Source organism: Salmo salar, chromosome ssa14 (genome assembly GCF_905237065.1).
Source record: "Salmo salar chromosome ssa14, Ssal_v3.1, whole genome shotgun sequence".
NCBI classification, from domain to species: domain Eukaryota; kingdom Metazoa; phylum Chordata; class Actinopteri; order Salmoniformes; family Salmonidae; genus Salmo; species Salmo salar.
This window is the reverse complement of record NC_059455.1, coordinates 42,294,692-42,316,484: the sequence shown is the minus strand read 5'-3', so window position 1 is coordinate 42,316,484 and position 21,793 is coordinate 42,294,692. Positions and strand designations below refer to the sequence as shown.

Genomic DNA, 21,793 nt, shown 5'->3' with positions numbered 1-21,793 from the left:
CAGGAACAGGGTTAGAGAGAAAACCTACAGGACAGTAGCTCTGTAGGAACAGGGTTAGAGAGAACCTACAGGACGGTAGCTCTTCAGGAACAGGGTTAGAGAGAACCTACAGGACGGTAGCTCTCCAGGAACAGGGTAAGAGAGAACCTACAGGACGGTAGCTCTCCAGGAACAGGGTTAGAGAACCTACAGGACGGTAGCTCTCCAGGAACAGGGTTAGAGAGAGAACCTACAGGACGGTAGCTCTCCAGGAACAGGGTTAGAGAGAACCTACAGGACGGTAGCTCTCCAGGAACAGGGTTAGAGAGAACCTACAGGACGGTTGCTCTCCAGGAACAGGGTTAGAGAAAACCTACAGGACGGTAGCTCTCCAGGAACAGGGTTAGAGAGAACCTACAGGACGGTAGCTCTCCAGGAACAGGGTTAGAGAGAACCTACAGGACGGTAGCTCTGTAGGAACAGGGTTAGAGAGAGAACCTACAGGACGGTAGCTCTCCAGGAACAGGGTTAGAGAGAGAACCTACAGGACGGTAGCTCTCCAGGAACAGGGTTAGAGAGAGAACCTACAGGACGGTAGCTCTCCAGGAACAGGGTTAGAGAGAGAACCTACAGGACGGTAGCTCTCCAGGAACAGGGTTAGAGAGAGAACCTACAGGACGGTAGCTCTCCAGGAACAGGGTTAGAGAGAGAACCTACAGGACGGTAGCTCTCCAGGAACAGGGTTAGAGAGAGAACCTACAGGACGGTAGCTCTCCAGGAACAGGGTTAGAGAGAGAACCTACAGGACGGTAGCTCTCCAGGAACAGGGTATGAGAGAGAACCTACAGGACGGTAGCTCTCCAGGAACAGGGTTAGAGAGAACCTACAGGACGGTAGCTCTCCAGGAACAGGGTTAGAGAGAGAACCTACAGGACGGTAGCTCTCCAGGAACAGGGTTAGAGAGAGAACCTACAGGACAGTAGCTCTCCAGGAACAGGGTTAGAGAGAAAACCTACAGGACAGTAGCTCTGTAGGAACAGGGTTAGAGAGAACCTACAGGACGGTAGCTCTCCAGGAACAGGGTAAGAGAGAACCTACAGGACGGTAGCTCTCCAGGAACAGGGTTAGAGAACCTACAGGACGGTAGCTCTCCAGGAACAGGGTTAGAGAGAGAACCTACAGGACGGTAGCTCTCCAGGAACAGGGTTAGAGAGAACCTACAGGACGGTAGCTCTCCAGGAACAGGGTTAGAGAGAACCTACAGGACGGTTGCTCTCCAGGAACAGGGTTAGAGAAAACCTACAGGACGGTAGCTCTCCAGGAACAGGGTTAGAGAGAAAACCTACAGGACGATAGCTCTCCAGGAACAGGTTGTTTGATGCCATTCCATTTGCTCTGTTCTGGCCATTATTATGAGCTGTCCTCCCCTCAGCAGCCTCCTGTGTTGTCCAGTAACCCAGTGCCTTTGCCAACACTGTGGACGGGTGTAGGCATGTAGTAACTAACTGTCCATTTGGAAACAGTTGTGACTTCTAATCCCTCCACCTGCTCCCATCTGTCTCACATAGTATACTCCCTCTTACACCAGCCAGGGTTCTTCATGGGAAAGAAACACACTATCTTGGTTGAAAAGGGATTCAGTGCCAGAGAACCCAACCAAAGCATTTGAAAAAAATACATTGTTTTCACATCACACTTTGTGAAAATTGTTGAATAAAATATACATTTTCTCAATCCGCCTTTGTTGGTGTCCTTTCTGAGAGAAGGAGATGGGGTGGTGGTTCTCCATTATTGTCTTGATTTCATTTACCCACTGTTGGCGCCACCCGGCTCCTCTGTGTGGTACTGGGTATTAGTTGTGAGGCTGGGAACTTTTAAGAACCTGGCTGATTTTCATAAAGCAGAGAGGATGAGGATGAGTGTCACTCCACCTGGTGTTATCAACATGATCAGGCAGACGGACAGACAGACAGCAGCTACGACAACAACAATAATAAATAAAAGTAATGCTCTCTCTCTTTCTCTCCGAATAACCCTGGTCTTCAGGTGTTTGGACATTTCTCCCAAGGATGAACCAGACTTGTGGAGGTCTACAATTTCTTTTCTGAGGTCTTGGCTGATTTCTTTTGATTTTCCCATGATGTCAAGCAAAGAGGCACTGAGTTTGAAGGTAGGCCTGAAATACATCCACAGGTACACCTCCAATTGACTCAAATAATGTCAATTAGCCTATCAGAAGCTTCTAAAGCCATGACATCATTTTCTGGAATTTTCAAAGCTGTTTAAAGGCACAGTCAACTTATTGTATGTAAACTTCAGACCCACTCGAATTGTGGTACAGTGAATTATAAGTGAAATAATCTGTCTGTATACAATTGTTGGAAAAATGACTTGTGTCATGTACAAAGTAGATGTCCTAACCGACTTGCCAAATTATAGTTTGTTAACAAGACATTTGTGGAGTGGTTGAAAAACGAGTTTTAATGACTCCAACCTAAGTGTATGTAAACTTCCGACTTCAACTGTATATGCCAGTAGATATATATGGCTGTAGAGATATATATGGTAGTAGAGATATATATGGTAGTAGAGATATATATGGTAGTAGAGATATATATGGCTGTAGATATATATATGGCTGTAGAGATATATATGGTAGTAGAGATATATATGGCTGTAGAGATATATATGGCTGTAGATATATATATGGTAGTGGAGATATATATGGTAGTAGAGATATATATGGCTGTAGAGATATATATGGTAGTAGAGATATACACTGCTCAAAAAAATAAAGGGAACACTTAAACAACACAATGTAACTCCAAGTCAATCACACTTCTGTGAAATCAAACTGTCCACTTAGGAAGCAACACTGATTGACAATACATTTCACATGCTGTTGTGCAAATGGAATAGACAACAGGTGGAAATTATAGGCAATTAGCAAGACACCCCCAATAAAGGAGTGGTTCTGCAGGTGGGGACCACAGACCACTTCTCAGTTCCTATGCTTCCTGGCTGATGTTTTGGTCACTTTTGAATGCTGGCGGTGCTTTCACTCTAGTGGTAGCATGAGACGGAGTCTACAACCCACACAAGTGGCTCAGGTAGTGCAGCTCATCCAGGATGGCACATCAATGCGAGCTGTGGCAAGAAGGTTTGCTGTGTCTGTCAGCGTAGTGTCCAGAGCATGGAGGCGCTACCAGGAGACAGGCCAATACATCAGGAGACGTGGAGGAGGCCGTAGGAGGGCAACCACCCAGCAGCAGGACTGCTACCTCCGCCTTTGTGCAAGGAGGAGCAGGAGGAGCACTGCCAGAGCCCTGCAAAATGACCTCCAGCAGGCCACAAATGTGCATGTGTCTGCTCAAACGGTCAGAAACAGACTCCATGAGGGTGGTATGAGGGCCCGACGTACACAGGTGGGGGTTGTGCTTACAGCCCAACACCGTACAGGACGTTTGGCATTTGCCAGAGAACACCAAGATTGGCAAATTCGCCACTGGCGCCCTGTGCTCTTCACAGATGAAAGCAGGTTCACACTGAGCACATGTGACAGACGTGACAGAGTCTGGAGACGCCGTGGAGAACGTTCTGCTACCTGCAACATCCTCCAGCATGACCGGTTTGGCGGTGGGTCAGTCATGGTGTGGGATGGCATTTCTTTGGGGGGCCGCATAGCCTTCCATGTGCTCGCCAGAGGTAGTCTGACTGCCATTAGGTACCGAGATGAGATCCTCAGACCCCTTGTGAGACCATATGCTGGTGCGGTTGGCCCTGGGTTCCTCCTAATGCAAAACAATGCTAGACCTCATGTGGCTGGAGTGTGTCAGCAGTTCCTGCAAGAGGAAGGCATTGATGCTATGGACTGGCCCGCCCGTTCCCCAGACCTGAATCCATTTGAGCACATCTGGGACATCATGTCTCGCTCCATCCACCAACACCACGTTGCACCACAGACTGTCCAGGAGTTGGCGGATGCTTTAGTCCAGGTCTGGGAGGAGATCCCTCAGGAGACCATCCGCCACCTCATCAGGAGCATGCCCCGGCATTGTAGGGCGGTCATACAGGCACGTGGAGGCCACACACACTACTGAGCCTAATTTTGATTTGTTTTAAGGACATTACATCAAAGTTGGATCAGCCTGTAGTGTGGTTTTCCACTTTAATTTTGATTGTGACTCCAAATCCAGACCTCCATGGGTTGATAAATTGGATTTCCATTGATTATTTTTGTGTGATTTTGTTGTAAGCACATTCAACTATGTAAAGAAAAAAGTATTTAATAAGATTATTTCTTTCATTCAGATCTAGGATGTGTTGTTTAAGTGTTCCCTTTATTTTTTGAGCAGTATATATGGCTGTAGAGAGATATATGGTAGTAGAGATATATATTGCTGTAGAGATATATATGGTAGTAGAGATATATATGGCTGTAGATATATCTATGGTAGTAGATATATATATATGGCTGTAGATATATATATGGTAGTAGAGATATATATGGTATTAGAGATGTACAGTATGTGGCAGTAGAGATATATATGGCTGTAGAGATATATATGGTAGTAGAGCTATATATGGCTGTAGAGATATATATGGTAGTAGAGATATATATGGCTGTAGAGATATATATGGTAGTAGAGATATACAGTATGTGGCAGTAGAGATATATATGGTAGTAGAGATATATATGGCTGTAGAGAGATATATGGTAGTAGAGAGATATATGGTAGTAGAGATCTATATGGCTGTAGAGATATATATGGTAGTAGAGATATATATGGCTGTAGAGATATATATGGATGTAGAGATATATATGGTAGTAGAGATATATATGGTAGTAGAGATATATATGGCAGTAGAGATATATATGGCTGTGGAGATATATATGGTAGTAGAGCTATTTATGGCTGTAGAGATATATATGGTAGTAGAGAAATATATGGTAGTAGAGATATATATGGCTGTAGAGATATATAAGGTAGTAGAGATATATATGGTATTAGAGATATATATGGCTGTAGAGATATATATATGGTAGTAGAGATATATACTGCTCAAAAAAATAAAGGGAACACTTAAACAACACATCCTAGATCTGAATGAAATAAATAATCTTATTAAATACTTTTTTCTTTACATAGTTGAATGTGCTGAAAACAAAATCACACAAAAATAATCAATGGAAATCCAATTTATCAACCCATGGAGGTCTGGATTTGGAGTCACACTCAAAACTAAAGTGGAAAACCACACTACAGGATGGTGGTGGCGGATGGTCTCCTGAGGGATCTCCTCCCAGACCTGGACTAAAGCATCCGCCAACTCCTGGACAGTCTGTGGTGCAACGTGGTGTTGGTGGATGGAGCGAGACATGATGTCCCAGATGTGCTCAATTGGATTCAGGTCTGGGGAACGGACCGTCCAGTCCATAGCATCAATGCCTTCCACTTGCAGGAACTGCTGACACACTCCAGCCACATGAGGTCTAGCATGGTCTTGCATTAGGAGGAACCCAGGGCCAACCGCACCAGTATATGGTCTCACAAGGGGTCTGAGGATCTCATCTCGGTACCTAATGGCAGTCAGGTTACCTCTGGCGAGCACATGGAGGGCTGTGCGGACCCCCAAAGAAATGCCACCCACACCATGACTGACCCACCGCCAAACCGGTCATGCTGGAGGATGTTGCAGGCAGCAGAACGTTCTCCACGGCGTCTCCAGACTCTGTCACGTCTGTCACATGTGCTCAATGTGAACCTGCTTTCATCTGTGAAGAGCACAGGGCGCCAGTGGCGAATTTGCCAATCTTGGTGTTCTCTGGCAAATGCCAAACGTCCTGCACGGTGTTGGGCTGTAAGCACAACCCCCACCTGTGGACGTCGGGCCCTCATACCACCCTCATGGAGTCTGTTTCTGACCGTTTGAGCAGACACATGCACATTTGTGGCCTGCTGGAGGTCATTTTGCAGGGCTCTGGCAGTGCTCCTCCTGCTCCTCCTTGCACAAAGGCGGAGGTAGCGGTCCTGCTGCTGGGTTGTTGCCTTCCTACGGCCTCCTCCACGTCTCCTGATGTACTGGCCTGTCTTCTGGTAGCGCCTCCATGCTCTGGACACTACGCTGACATACACAGCAAACCTTCTTGCCACAGCTCGCATTGATGTGCCATCCTGGATGAGCTGCACTACCTGAGCCACTTGTGTGGGTTGTAGACTCATCCTTCTCATCCTACCACTAGAGTGAAAGCACCGCCAGCATTCAAAAGTGACCAAAACATCAGCCAGGAAGCATAGGAACTGAGAAGTGGTCTGTGGTCCCCACCTGCAGAATCACTCCTTTATTGGGGGTGTCTTGCTAATTGCCTATAATTTCCACCTGTTGTCTATTCCATTTGCACAACAGCATGTGAAATGTATTGTCAATCAGTGTTGCTTCCTAAGTGGACAGTTTGATTTCACAGAAGTGTGATTGACTTGGAGTTACATTGTGTTGTTTAAGTGTTCCCTTTATTTTTTTGAGCAGTGTATATGGTAGTAGAGATACACATTGTAGTAGAGATATACAGTATGTGGCAGTAGAGATATACAGTGAGCTCCAAAAGTATTGGGACAGTGATTTTTTTGTGTGGTTTTGACTCTGTACACCAGCACTTTGGATTTGAAATGATAAAGTACAGACTGCAGCTTTAATGTGAGGATATTTTCACCCATATCAGGTGAACCGTTTAGAAATTACAGCAATTTTTGTACACAATCTCCCATTTTCGGGACCAAAAGTATTGGGCCAAATTCACTTATGTGTATTAAAGTTGTCAAAAGTTTAGTATTTGGTCCCATATTCATAGCACGCACTGATTACATCAAGCTTGGGACTCTACACGTTGGTTGGATGCATTTGCTGTTTGTTTTGGTTGTCTTTCTGAATATTTTGTGCTGAATAGAAATGAATGGTAAATAATGTATTGTGTCATTTAGGAGTTACTTTTATTGTAAATAAGAATAGAATATGTGTCTAAACACTTCTACATTAATGTGGATGCTACCATGATTACGGATAATCCTGAATGAATCGTGAATAATGATGAGTTAGAAAGTTACAGACTCACAAATCTCATACCCCCCAAGACATGCTAACCTCTCACCATTACAATAACAGGGAGGTTAGCAGTTTTATCATACCCCCCCAAGACATACTAACCTCTCACCATTACAATAACAGGGAGGTTAGCAGTTTATATCATACCCCCCCTCCCCCCCAAGATATACTAACCTCTCACCATTACAATAACAGGGAGGTTTGCAGTTTATATCATACCCCCCCCCCAAGACATACTAACCTCTCATCATTACAATAACAGGGAGGTTTGCAGTTTATATCATACCCCCCAAGATATACTAACCTCTCACCATTACAATAACAGCGAGGTTAGCAGTTTATATCATACCCCCCCAAGACATACTAACCTCTCACCATTACAATAACAGGGAGGTTAGCAGTTTATATCATACTCCCCCCCAAGACATACTAACCTCTCACCATTACAATAACAGGAAGGTTAGCAGTTTATATCATACCCCCCCCAAGACATACTAACCTCTCACCATTACAATAACAGGAAGGTTAGCAGTTTATATCATACCCCCCCAAGACATACTAACCTCTCACCATTACAATAACAGGAAGGTTAGCAGTTTATATCATACCCCCCCCCAAGACATACTAACCTCTCACCATTACAATAACAGGGAGGTTTGCAGTTTATATCATACCCCCCCAAGACATACTAACCTCTCACCATTACAATAACAGCGAGGTTAGCAGTTTATATCATACCCCCCAAGACATACTAACCTCTCACCATTACAATAACAGGAAGGTTAGCAGTTTATATCATACTCCCCCCCCCAAGACATACTAACCTCTCACCATTACAATAACAGGGAGGTTAGCAGTTTATATCATACCCCCCCCAAGACCAACTAACCTCTCACCATTACAATAACAGGAAGGTTAGCAGTTTATATCATACCCCCCCAAGACATACTAACCTCTCACCATTACAATAACAGGGAGGTTAGCAGTTTATATCATACTCCCCCCCAAGACATACTAACCTCTCACCATTACAATAACAGGAAGGTTAGCAGTTTATATCATACCCCCCAAGACATACTAACCTCTCACCATTACAATAACAGGAAGGTTAGCAGTTTATATCATACCCCCCCCAAGACATACTAACCTCTCACCATTACAATAACAGGGAGGTTAGCAGTTTATATCATACCCCCCCAAGACATACTAACCTCTCACCATTACAATAACAGGAAGGTTAGCAGTTTATATCATACTCCCCCCCCCAAGACATACTAACCTCTCACCATTACAATAACAGGAAGGTTAGCAGTTTATATCATACCCCCCCCAAGACATACTAACCTCTCACCATTACAATAACAGGAAGGTTAGCAGTTTATATCATACTCCCCCCAAGACATACTAACCTCTCACCATTACAATAACAGGAAGGTTAGCAGTTTATATCATACCCCCCCAAGACATACTAACCTCTCACCATTACAATAACAGGAAGGTTAGCAGTTTATATCATACCCCCCAAGACATACTAACCTCTCACCATTACAATAACAGGAAGGTTAGCAGTTTATATCATACCCCCCCCAAGACATACTAACCTCTCACCATTACAATAACAGGAAGGTTAGCAGTTTATATCATACCCCCCCAAGACATACTAACCTCTCACCATTACAATAACAGGAAGGTTAGCAGTTTATATCATACCCCCCCAAGACATACTAACCTCTCACCATTACAATAACAGGAAGGTTAGCAGTTTATATCATACCCCCCCAAGACATACTAACCTCTCACCATTACAATAACAGGAAGGTTAGCAGTTTATATCATACCCCCCCAAGATATACTAACCTCTCACCATTACAATAACAGGGAGGTTAGCAGTTTATATCATACCCCCCCAAGACATACTAACCTCTCACCATTACAATAACAGGAAGGTTAGCAGTTTATATCATACCCCCCCAAGACATACTAACCTCTCACCATTACAATAACAGGAAGGTTAGCAGTTTATATCATACCCCCCCAAGACATACTAACCTCTCACCATTACAATAACAGGAAGGTTAGCAGTTTATATCATACTCCCCCAAGACATACTAACCTCTCACCATTACAATAACAGGGAGGTTAGCAGTTTATATCATACTCCCCCAAGACATACTAACCTCTCACCATTACAATAACAGGGAGGTTAGCAGTTTATATCATACCCCCCCCCCCAAGACATACTAACCTCTCACCATTACAATAACAGGAAGGTTAGCAGTTTATATCATACTCCCCCCAAGACATACTAACCTCTCACCATTACAATAACAGGAAGGTTAGCAGTTTATATCATACTCCCCCCCAAGACATACTAACCTCTCACCATTACAATAACAGGAAGGTTAGCAGTTTATATCATACCCCCCCCAAGACATACTAACCTCTCACCATTACAATAACAGGAAGGTTAGCAGTTTATATCATACCCCCCCCCAAGACATACTAACCTCTCACCATTACAATAACAGGAAGGTTAGCAGTTTATATCATACCCCCCAAGACATACTAACCTCTCACCATTACAATAACAGGAAGGTTAGCAGTTTATATCATACCCCCCCAAGACATACTAACCTCTCACCATTACAATAACAGGAAGGTTAGCAGTTTATATCATACCCCCCAAGACATACTAACCTCTCACCATTACAATAACAGGGAGGTTAGCAGTTTATATCATACTCCCCCCCCAAGACATACTAACCTCTCACCATTACAATAACAGGAAGGTTAGCAGTTTATATCATACCCCCCCCCCAAGACATACTAACCTCTCACCATTACAATAACAGGAAGGTTAGCAGTTTATATCATACCCCCCCCAAGACATACTAACCTCTCACCATTACAATAACAGGAAGGTTAGCAGTTTATATCATACCCCCCAAGACATACTAACCTCTCACCATTACAATAACAGGGAGGTTAGCAGTTTATATCATACTCCCCCCAAGACATACTAACCTCTCACCATTACAATAACAGGAAGGTTAGCAGTTTATATCATACCCCCCCCCAAGACATACTAACCTCTCACCATTACAATAACAGGAAGGTTAGCAGTTTATATCATACCCCCCCCAAGACATACTAACCTCTCACCATTACAATAACAGGAAGGTTAGCAGTTTATATCATACCCCCCCCAAGACATACTAACCTCTCACCATTACAATAACAGGAAGGTTAGCAGTTTATATCATACCCCCCCCAAGACATACTAACCTCTCACCATTACAATAACAGGGAGGTTAGCAGTTTATATCATACTCCCCCCCAAGACATACTAACCTCTCACCATTACAATAACAGGAAGGTTAGCAGTTTATATCATACCCCCCCAAGATATACTAACCTCTCACCATTACAATAACAGGAAGGTTAGCAGTTTATATCATACCCCCCCAAGACATACTAACCTCTCACCATTACAATAACAGGAAGGTTAGCAGTTTATATCATACCCCCCCCCAAGACATACTAACCTCTCACCATTACAATAACAGGAAGGTTAGCAGTTTATATCATACTCCCCCCAAGACATACTAACCTCTCACCATTACAATAACAGGAAGGTTAGCAGTTTATATCATACCCCCCCCAAGACATACTAACCTCTCACCATTACAATAACAGGAAGGTTAGCAGTTTATATCATACCCCCCCAAGACATACTAACCTCTCACCATTACAATAACAGGAAGGTTAGCAGTTTATATCATACCCCCCAAGACATACTAACCTCTCACCATTACAATAACAGGAAGGTTAGCAGTTTATATCATACCCCCCCCCAAGACATACTAACCTCTCACCATTACAATAACAGGAAGGTTAGCAGTTTATATCATACTCCCCCCCAAGACATACTAACCTCTCACCATTACAATAACAGGAAGGTTAGCAGTTTATATCATACCCCCCAAGACATACTAACCTCTCACCATTACAATAACAGGGAGGTTAGCAGTTTATATCATACTCCCCCCCCAAGACATACTAACCTCTCACCATTACAATAACAGGAAGGTTAGCAGTTTATATCATACCCCCCCAAGACATACTAACCTCTCACCATTACAATAACAGGAAGGTTAGCAGTTTATATCATACTCCCCCCCCCAAGACATACTAACCTCTCACCATTACAATAACAGGAAGGTTAGCAGTTTATATCATACCCCCCCAAGACATACTAACCTCTCACCATTACAATAACAGGAAGGTTAGCAGTTTATATCATACCCCCCCCCAAGACATACTAACCTCTCACCATTACAATAACAGGGAGGTTAGCAGTTTATATCATACCCCCCCCAAGACCAACTAACCTCTCACCATTACAATAACAGGAAGGTTAGCAGTTTATATCATACCCCCCCAAGACATACTAACCTCTCACCATTACAATAACAGGAAGGTTAGCAGTTTATATCATACCCCCCCAAGACATACTAACCTCTCACCATTACAATAACAGGAAGGTTAGCAGTTTATATCATACCCCCCAAGACATACTAACCTCTCACCATTACAATAACAGGAAGGTTAGCAGTTTATATCATACTCCCCCCCCAAGACATACTAACCTCTCACCATTACAATAACAGGGAGGTTAGCAGTTTATATCATACCCCCCCCAAGACATACTAACCTCTCACCATTACAATAACAGGGAGGTTAGCAGTTTATATCATACTCCCCCAAGACATACTAACCTCTCACCATTACAATAACAGGGAGGTTAGCAGTTTATATCATACCCCCCCAAGACATACTAACCTCTCACCATTACAATAACAGGAAGGTTAGCAGTTTTTGGCGGGGTTTAATATTTGTGCGTCTGTAACATTTTTTGTTGTTGTTGAGAGAGCACGTAATGGCTGCCGTCACCATAGGTGATTGGCCTGATAATACATTTGACATTACAGTGTTAAAGCAGACGGAGGCAGCACGCTCCACTCAGACCTAGTTGTTCAGTCAGAAGTGCAGAATGAGCCCTGAGCATGGAGAGGAGAGGCAGGGAGAATTAATAATGTACTGTATTCTGTACTATTCTACTGTATCTTAGTCTATGTATTACTCATCTCATATGTATATACTGTATTCTATCCTATTCTACTGTATCTTAGTCTATACTGCTCTGACATTGCTCGTCCAAATATTTATATGTTCTTAATTCTATTCCTTTACTTAGATTTGTCTGTATTGGCTACATGTTGTGAAATTGTTAGATATTATTGCTCTGTCGGAACTAAAAGCACAAGCATTTCACTACACCTGCAGTAACATCTGCTAAACATATGTATGTGACCAATAACATTTGATTTGATTTGATTGTACATTTTATTAGCAGTTCCTCTTTCAGCCAGCCCCACCCTCCTCTCAGCTTCTTTCAGCCGGCCACACCCTCCTCTCAGTCTCTTTCAGCCAGCCCCACCCTCCTCTCAGCCAGCCCCACCCTCCTCTCAGCCAGCCCCACCCTCCTCTCAGCCAGCCCCACCCTCCTCTCAGCTTCTTTCAGCCGGCCCCACCCTCGTCATGGCCAGCCCCACCTGCCTCTCAGCCGTCCCCACCCTCCTCTCAGCCAGCCCCACCCTCTCAGCTTCTTTCAGCCGGCCCCACCCTCCTCCCAGCCTCTTTCCGCCAGCCCCACCCTCCTCTCAGCCAGCCCCACCCTCTCAGCCTCTTTCAGCCAGCCCCACCCTCCTCTCAGCCAGCCCCACCCTCTCAGCCTCTTTCAGCCAGCCCCACCCTCCTCTCAGCCAGCCCCACCCTCCTCTCAGCCTCTTTCAGCCAGCCCCACCCTCCTCTCAGCCTCTTTCAGCCAGCCCCACCCTCCTCTCAGCCTCTTTCAGCCAGCCCCACCCTCTCAGCCTCTTTCAGCCGGCCCCACCCTCCTCTCAGCCAGCCCCACCCTCCTCTCAGCCAGCCCCACCCTCCTCTCAGCCTCTTTCAGCCAGCCCCACCCTCCTCTCAGCTTCTTTCAGCCAGCCCCACCCTCTCAGCTTCTTTCAGCCAGCCCCACCCTCCTCTCAGCCAGCCCCACCCTCCTCCCAGCCTCTTTCAGCCAGCCCCACCCTCCTCTCAGCCAGCCCCACCTCCTCTCAGCCAGCCTCACCTTCTCAGCCTCTTTCAGCCAGCCCCACCCTCTCAGCCTCTTTCAGCCGGCCCCACCCTCCTCTCAGCCAGCCCCACCCTCCTCTCAGCCTCTTTCAGCCAGCCCCACCCTCCTCTCAGCCTCTTTCAGCCAGCCCCACCCTCTCAGCCTCTTTCAGCCGGCCCCACCCTCCTCTCAGCCAGCCCCACCCTCCTCTCAGCCAGCCCCACCCTCCTCTCAGCCTCTTTCAGCCAGCCCCACCCTCCTCTCAGCTTCTTTCAGCCAGCCCCACCCTCTCAGCTTCTTTCCGCCAGCCCCACCCTCCTCTCAGCCAGCCCCACCCTCTCAGCCTCTTTCAGCCAGCCCCACCCTCCTCTCAGCCAGCCCCACCCTCTCAGCCTCTTTCAGCCAGCCCCACCCTCCTCTCAGCCAGCCCCACCCTCCTCTCAGCCTCTTTCAGCCAGCCCCACCCTCCTCTCAGCCTCTTTCAGCCAGCCCCACCCTCCTCTCAGCCTCTTTCAGCCAGCCCCACCCTCTCAGCCTCTTTCAGCCGGCCCCACCCTCCTCTCAGCCAGCCCCACCCTCCTCTCAGCCAGCCCCACCCTCCTCTCAGCCTCTTTCAGCCAGCCCCACCCTCCTCTCAGCTTCTTTCAGCCAGCCCCACCCTCTCAGCTTCTTTCAGCCAGCCCCACCCTCCTCTCAGCCAGCCCCACCCTCCTCTCAGCCAGCCCCACCTCCTCTCAGCCAGCCTCACCCTCTCAGCCTCTTTCAGCCAGCCCCACCCTCTCAGCCTCTTTCAGCCGGCCCCACCCTCCTCTCAGCCAGCCCCACCCTCCTCTCAGCCTCTTTCAGCCAGCCCCACCCTCCTCTCAGCCTCTTTCAGCCAGCCCCACCCTCTCAGCCTCTTTCAGCCGGCCCCACCCTCCTCTCAGCCAGCCCCACCCTCCTCTCAGCCTCTTTCAGCCAGCCCCACCCTCCTCTCAGCCTCTTTCAGCCAGCCCCACCCTCTCAGCCTCTTTCAGCCAGCCCCACCCTCTCAGCCTCTTTCAGCCGGCCCCACCCTCCTCTCAGCCAGCCCCACCCTCCTCTCAGCCAGCCCCACCCTCCTCTCAGCCTCTTTCAGCCAGCCCCACCCTCCTCTCAGCCTCTTTCAGCCAGCCCCACCCTCTCAGCCTCTTTCAGCCGGCCCCACCCTCCTCTCAGCCAGCCCCACCCTCCTCTCAGCCAGCCCCACCCTCCTCTCAGCCTCTTTCAGCCAGCCCCACCCTCCTCTCAGCTTCTTTCAGCCAGCCCCACCCTCTCAGCTTCTTTCAGCCAGCCCCACCCTCCTCTCAGCCAGCCCCACCCTCCTCCCAGCCTCTTTCAGCCAGCCCCACCCTCCTCTCAGCCAGCCCCACCTCCTCTCAGCCAGCCTCACCCTCTCAGCCTCTTTCAGCCAGCCCCACCCTCTCACCCTCTTTCAGCCGGCCCCACCCTCCTCTCAGCCAGCCCCACCCTCCTCTCAGCCTCTTTCAGCCAGCCCCACCCTCCTCTCAGCCTCTTTCAGCCAGCCCCACCCTCTCAGCCTCTTTCAGCCGGCCCCACCCTCCTCTCAGCCAGCCCCACCCTCCTCTCAGCCTCTTCACCAGCCCCACCCTCCTCTCAGCCTCTTTCAGCCAGCTCCACCCTCCTCTCAGCTTCTTTCAGCCAGCCCCACCCTCTCAGCTTCTTTCAGCCAGCCCCACCCTTCTCTCAGCCAGCCCCACCCTCCTCCCAGCCTCTTTCAGCCAGCTCCACCCTCCTCTCAGCTTCTCAGCCCCACCCTCCTCTCAGCCAGCCCCACCCTCTCAGCCTCTTTCAGCCAACCCCACCCTCTCAGCCTCTTTCAGCCGGCCCCACCCTCCTCTCAGCCAGCCCCACCCTCCTCTCAGCCTCTTTCAGCCAGCCCCACCCTCTCAGCCTCTTTCAGCTGGCCCCACCCTCCTCTCAGTCTCTTTCAGCCAGCCCCACCCTCTCAGCCTCTTTCAGCTGGCCCCACCCTCCTCTCAGCCTCTTTCAGCCAGCCCCACCCTCCCAGCCTCTTTCAGCCAGCCCCACCCTCCTCTCAGCCTCTCTCAGCCAGCCCCACCCTCCTCTCAGCCTCTTTCAGCCAGCCCCACCCTCCTCTCAGCCTCTTTCAGCCAGCCCCACCCTCCTCTCAGCTGGTTATTTATTGGTCGCCTCGCCTCCTTTTTGTCTTCATTGTTCTATAGCGGGTTGGCATTTATTGGGATGAGTCATCTACTGGAGGCAGCCACAAAGTCATCAAATCTGATTTTAAACCTTAACCGTAACCCTTAATACTGCTAACCTTATGCCTAACCCTAACCTTAATAAATGAAGACCAAAAAAGCTAATGTTAGTTTTATAGAATTTTTATGATACAGCCAATTTTGTGTTTGAGCTGGCCCATCTAGTGGAAATCGCTCAGCTCTGCCTCCAGGACAAGGTTCATCCCAATAAATGTCAACCTGTCACATTCTACACTTATGCTGTTTTTAGGAATTAAACACTTTCCGTGTTGTTTACCGGTTTAAATCAAAACGCCACCATGGATAATAGAACAGTCCGTCGGCGGGTCGAGTTAATGTTTAACTCGGTTAATGAACAAACTTGTCAAACAACATAACTTTGTTAAATTAAGTTTGTCAATTGAACAACACAGTACCTTTTGTAGGTAATGTATGTCTGTCACCTGCCTTTTCTCCCAAAGCTCCAGAGATCAACACATTGTCTTTAGTCATGTATAGCTATTCAGACACTAGAGACAAGTGATTGTTACACACTGAAGTTAGCGGCTGTGTTCCAAATAGCACCCTATTCACTAGATAGTGTACTACTCAGGCCTGGTTCTGTGGTCCCTATGGGCCCTGGACAGGAGGCTGCTTGGGGCCTGATGTTAAGAAACAGGAAGTTAAGGTCAAAGGTCAGTGGAGCTGGAGGCAGCTGTTAAATCACTAGCACGCCCAGACGGACGCACGCACACACACAGTCACACACTCTCTCTCTCTATCGCTCTCTCTCTATCCATCTCTCTCTCTCTCAGTCTCTTTCTCAACCCATTTCTCTCCTGCTGCATACAGCTTGAAATCTTTCAAATACTTTGAGTGTTTGTTCTAGCCTGCCTGGAGTGGCAGATGGGTTGGGTTCTCGCCTTTTCAACTATTCTATTGGTGCCAATATTATTTGAATCCAAGTCTGATGATTTCCTGTTTTTACTCCTCACTGATATTGAACATCTGCCTGTTCCATTGAGGCTCTGACTGCTTGCCCGTCATATGGGACTTTCAATGGGAATTACTAAAGTCTGATGAATCACAGAGAGATCAAAGCACATCATTAAAAGGAAGAGAGGAAGAGAGAGGAAGCGAGAGGTAGAGGCAGAGCGAGAGGCAGAGGCAGAGCGAGGGGCAGAGCGAGAGGTAGAGAGAGAGCGGCAGAGGGAGAGGCAGAGGCAGAGAGAGAGGCAAAGGAAGAGAGAGAGGTAGAGCGAGAGGTAGAGCGAGAGGTAGAGAGAGAGGCAGAGGGAGAGGCAGAGGGAGAGGCAGAGAGAGAGGCAGAGAGAGAGGTAGAAAGAGGGAGAGGCAGAGGGAGAGGTAGGAGAGAGGCAGAGGGAGGGGCAGAGGGAGAGGCAGAGGGAGAGGCAGAGAGAGGCAAGAGGGAGAGGCAGAGGGAGAGGCAGAGGGAGAGGCAGAGGGAGAGGCAGAGAGAGAGGCAAAGAGAGAGGCAGAGGGAGAGGCAGAGGGAGAGGCAGAGAGAGAGGTAGAGCGAGAGGTAGAGAGAGGCAGAGAGAGAGAGGTAGAGCGAGAGGTAGAGAGAGAGGCAGAGAGAGAGGCAGAGGGAGAGGCAGAGAGAGAGGTAGAAAGAGGCAGAGAGAGAGGTAGAGTGAGAGGTAGAGAGAGAGGCAGAGAGAGAGAGGTAGAGAGAGAGGCAGAGAGAGGTAGAAAGAGGCAGAGGGAGAGGTAGGAGAGAGGCAGAGAGAGAGGTAGAGTGAGAGGTAGAGAGAGGCAGAGAGAGAGGTAGAAAGAGGCAGAGGGAGAGGTAGGAGAGAGGCAGAGAGAGAGGTAGAGCGAGAGGTAGAGAGAGGCAGAGAGAGGTAGAAAGAGGCAGAGAGAGAGGTAGAGCGAGAGGTAGAGCGAGAGGTAGGGCGAGAGGCAGAGAGAGAGGTAGAGAGAGAGGCAGAGGGAGAGGCAGGGGGAGAGGCAGGGGGAGAGGTAGAGAGAGAGTCAGAGAGAGAGGTAGAGCGAGAGGTAGGATTGTTTTGGAGTGCTGGTAAAGCATGAGGTCATGGGAAGTGAAATGGTTGAGTTAAACTTGAGGGTTAGCAGGAGTCCTGTAGCCTGGGCTCCTCCCCTCCTGTTATGAGAGGGCCTTCAGCAGCGGAGCCCATAGAAATATAATGAGTAGAACTGGCCCGAACCTCTGACCATGGCAATGGGGGATTCTAATTCTACTCATTCTATTCTAGTCTAATGATATGGTTCTCTCAGTCTGCACCGGTCCCTTTCTGGGCTTCTCTAAACAGGAAGTGGCAGGGTCTGCTGGCACAGGTCCTGGCACCGTTTAAAATACTTAATTCCCTGTGGCAATGCTTTCGCTGTCTGCAGAAGTGTTCAGTCGTCGTAGCGATGGTTTCGGCTCCACTAGCTGGCAGAGGAAACCAATAAGAGCTCTTCTCTTCAGACTGTGAACTGTATCTCTAATTGACTGTCAGTCATGCTAAGAATCCAGTGACCCTTCCTAACCCATCCATGCCAATAGGTTGGATTCTATCAGATTTGGGAGCCTATTGAGAAGTATGTGGTGTTAATTAGAGGCAGTGGAGGAGGGGTGGTGACAGGGGAAGAACAAAGATGTGTACCAGACAGTATGTCCTCAGGTCAAACACACAGCACACATCACACACATCACAACACACACACAAATCACACACAGACACACAGCACACATCACACATACACACAAACACACACACATCACAACACACAGACACGCAAACAAGCACACACAGCACACTTCACACATACACATCACAACACACACACACACACAGACACACACAGACACACAAACACGCACATCTCATCACACACATCACATACACACACACACACACACACACACACACACACACACACACACACACACACACACACACACACACACACACACACACACACGTCTTAATATACTTTTTTGGAACCAACAATTGATTCCCATTTAAAGCCCTAACCTAAACTCCTAACCACTAAACCTAACCTTAATTCTAACCCTAACCCTAATTATAATCCTAACCCTTAAGCTAACCCCTGAAATAGCCTTTTTACAAGTGAGGACTGGCAAAATGTCCTCACTTTTTAGTTGGTTTACTATTCTTGTGAGGACTTCTGGTACTCACAAGTATAGTAAAACGGGTACACACACACACACACACACACACACACACACACACACACACACACACACACACACACACACACACACACACACACACACACACACATATCCTCAGGTCACATCCCTCTCTAGTGTCACCTTTTAATCAATCTTGATGATCTCATTACTGGCTACAACTTTCATTAAAACTACAGAGAAAATACATGCTTTGTATAAGCTCTCTCTCTTGAACTCAAACACATTGTTTTGTCTCTCTCTCTCTCTGTCTCTGTCTCTCTCAATTCAATTCAAGGGGCTTTATTGGCATGGGAAACATATGTTAACATTGCCAAAGCAAGTGAAGTAGATAATAATCAAAGTGAAATAAACAATACAATTAACAGTAAACATTACACTCACAGAAGTTTCAAAGGAATAAAGACATTTCAAATATCATATTATGTCTATATACAGTGTTGTAATGATGTGCAAATAAATAAAAATAAATAAGCATAAATATGGGTGTATTTACAATGGTGTTTGTTCTTCACTGGTTGCCCTTTTCTTGTGGCAACAGGTCACAAATCTGTCTGCTGTGGTGGCACACTGTGGTATTTCACCCAGTAGATATGGGAGTTTATCAAAATCGGGTTTGTTTTCGAATTCTTTGTGCGTCTGTTTAATCCGAGGGAAATATGTGTCTCTAATATGGTCATACATTGGGCAGGAGGTTAGGAAGTGCAGGTCAGTTTCCACCTCATTTTGTGGGCAGTGTGCACATAGCCTGTCTTCTTGTAAGGAACGACGCTGATAGACGAGGCAGGTACAGGGAGTGAACATTTAATTAGCACCGGACATGGAACAGGACAGGACAGCGTCTGGACATGAACACATAACGACATTAATGCTGACACAGGGAACAGACTGAGGAGCAGACAGAAATAGGGAAGGCAATCAACAAAGTGAAGGAGTCCAGGTGAGTGAAGTGAGAGCTGCTGCGCGTAATGATGGTGACAGGTGTGTGCAATGAAGGGCAGGCAGCCTGGCGCCCTTGGGCACCCCTTCAATTGAAGTAAACTATTTCAGCCACACCCGTTGCTGACAGGTGTATAAAATCGAACACACAGCCATGCGATCTCCATAGAAAAACATTGGCAGTAGAATGGCCTTACTGAAGAGCTCAGTGACTTTCAATGTGACACCGAAATAGGATGCCACCTTTCCAACAAGTTAGTTCGTCAAATGTCTACCCTGCTAGAGCTGCCCCGGTCAACTGTGAGTGTGGTTAGTGTGAAGTGGAAACGTTTAGGAGCAACAACGGCTCAGCCGTGAAGTGGTAGTCCACACAAGCTCACAGAATGGGACCAGCGAGTGCTGAAGCGCGTAAAAATCGTCTGTCCTCATTTGCAACACTCACTACCAAGTTCCAAACTTCCTCTGGAAGCAACGTCAGCACAATAACTGCTCGTCAGGAGCTTCATGAAATTGTTTTCCATGGCCGAGCAGCTGCACACAAGCCTAAGATCACAATGCGCAATGCCAAGCGTCGGCTGGAGTGGTGTAAAGTTTGGTGGAGGAGGAATAATGGTCTGGGGCTGTTTTTTATGGTTCAGGCTAGGCCCCCCTCTTGGAGAGAGAGGGTGAAATAGAGACAGCGAGAGAGACAGAGAGAGAGAGAAAGAAAGAGAGACAGAGAGAGATCTTGTCCCAGGGACATGTACAGTGGGGGAAAAAAGTATTTAGTCAGCCACCAATTGTGCAAGTTCTCCCACTTAAAAAGATGAGAGAGGCCTGGACAGAGGGGCCTCTTAAAGAAGAAGTTACAGGTCTGTGAGAGCCAGAAATCTTCTTTGTAGGTGACCAAATACTTATTTTCCACCATAATTTGCAAATAAATTCATTAAAAATCCTACAATGTGATTTTCTGGATTTTTTTTCTCATTTTGTCTGTCATCGTTGAAGTGTACCTATGATGAAAATTACAGGCCTCTCTCATATTTTTAAGTGGGAGAACTTGCACAATTGGTGGCTGACTAAATACTTTTTCCCCCACTGTACTATAATGTACTGTAGTCTGTACTCATGGCTGTGTGAATGGAAGGCTGGTTATGAAGGCTGGTTGAGGTCATAGGCCCTGTGGCGCCCTCCAGCTGTCTACTGGCACACTGCACACAGAAAGAGGAGAGAGGACTGTCGTCTCAGGGAAGGAATGTGTGCACAGGACTACGTACAGTCTACATTCCAGATCAGAAATCATTTTAGAGCCTTAATGGTTTTTAGCTATTGACTGCTGTGACATTTTAGTCCACATACCTGTCAACTCATATTGTATGTACATAGAGTTCTTATACATTCATATTTGAGATTGTAACTCCCCCAAAAAACGTGTTGTTACATGTAATGTAATTGTAAACCGTTTGTGTTCCTGTGTTACAGTGAAGGAGGAGTGTGGCTCAGAAGAGGAGGATGAGGAGGAGGAGGAAGAGGAGGAAGAGGAGGGGGGTAAGGATGCTCTGGTAGAAGAGATTCTCCAGCAGGGAGACACGGCGGTCATCTACCCCAAAGCTCCGGACGGCAAACAGAAAAGTGCGCCTGAGAGAGGGGTCTCAGAGAAGACCGGTAGGCTACATCACTGCACCTTTTACAACTCAACACTTATTGAGACCCTCATACAGTTGCTGTTTTTGTTTTCATCCCAAATGGCACCCTATTCCCTATGTAGTGCACTACTTTGGACCAGGGCGCATAAAAGTAGTGTACTATTTAGGGAATAGGGTGCCATTTGGGACATATTCTGAGACCCTCATAAACAAGACCCTTATAGAGCTTCTGAGTTTGAGGCACCAATATATCTTCTTTGTTTCATAGTCTATTATTTTCCCCCCTCTGTCCCAGACACGCCAGACACCCTCTCCCAACTCCTGACTTGTCCGTACTGCTCACGGGGCTACAAGCGCTGCACGGCCCTCAAGGACCACATCAAGCTACGGCACGAGAAGAGCGAGGACAACTTCAGCTGCTCCCAGTGCAGCTACACCTTCACCTACCGTACACAACTGGACTGTCATATGACCCAACACAAGAACCAACACAAGGATCCTGTACAGGTAGGCACCTGTGTGTGTGTGTATGTGTATGTGTGTGTCTGTGTCCCTGTCC

The 21,793-nt window shown here is 47.3% G+C and overlaps 1 protein-coding gene across 2 annotated transcripts in view; it reads left to right on the top strand.

Annotated features, from left to right (window-relative positions):
• The window catches only part of LOC106569569 (zinc finger E-box-binding homeobox 1), a 114,743-nt gene that overhangs the window by 79,058 nt on the left and 13,892 nt on the right, over window positions 1–21,793 (top strand). For both annotated transcript variants that reach the window (XM_014141050.2, XM_014141051.2), the window contains exons 3-4: window positions 21,071–21,253; window positions 21,530–21,741. In XM_014141050.2, the coding sequence (XP_013996525.1) occupies window positions 21,071–21,253; window positions 21,530–21,741 (395 nt within the window). The remainder of the gene's footprint in view (window positions 1–21,070; window positions 21,254–21,529; window positions 21,742–21,793) is intronic.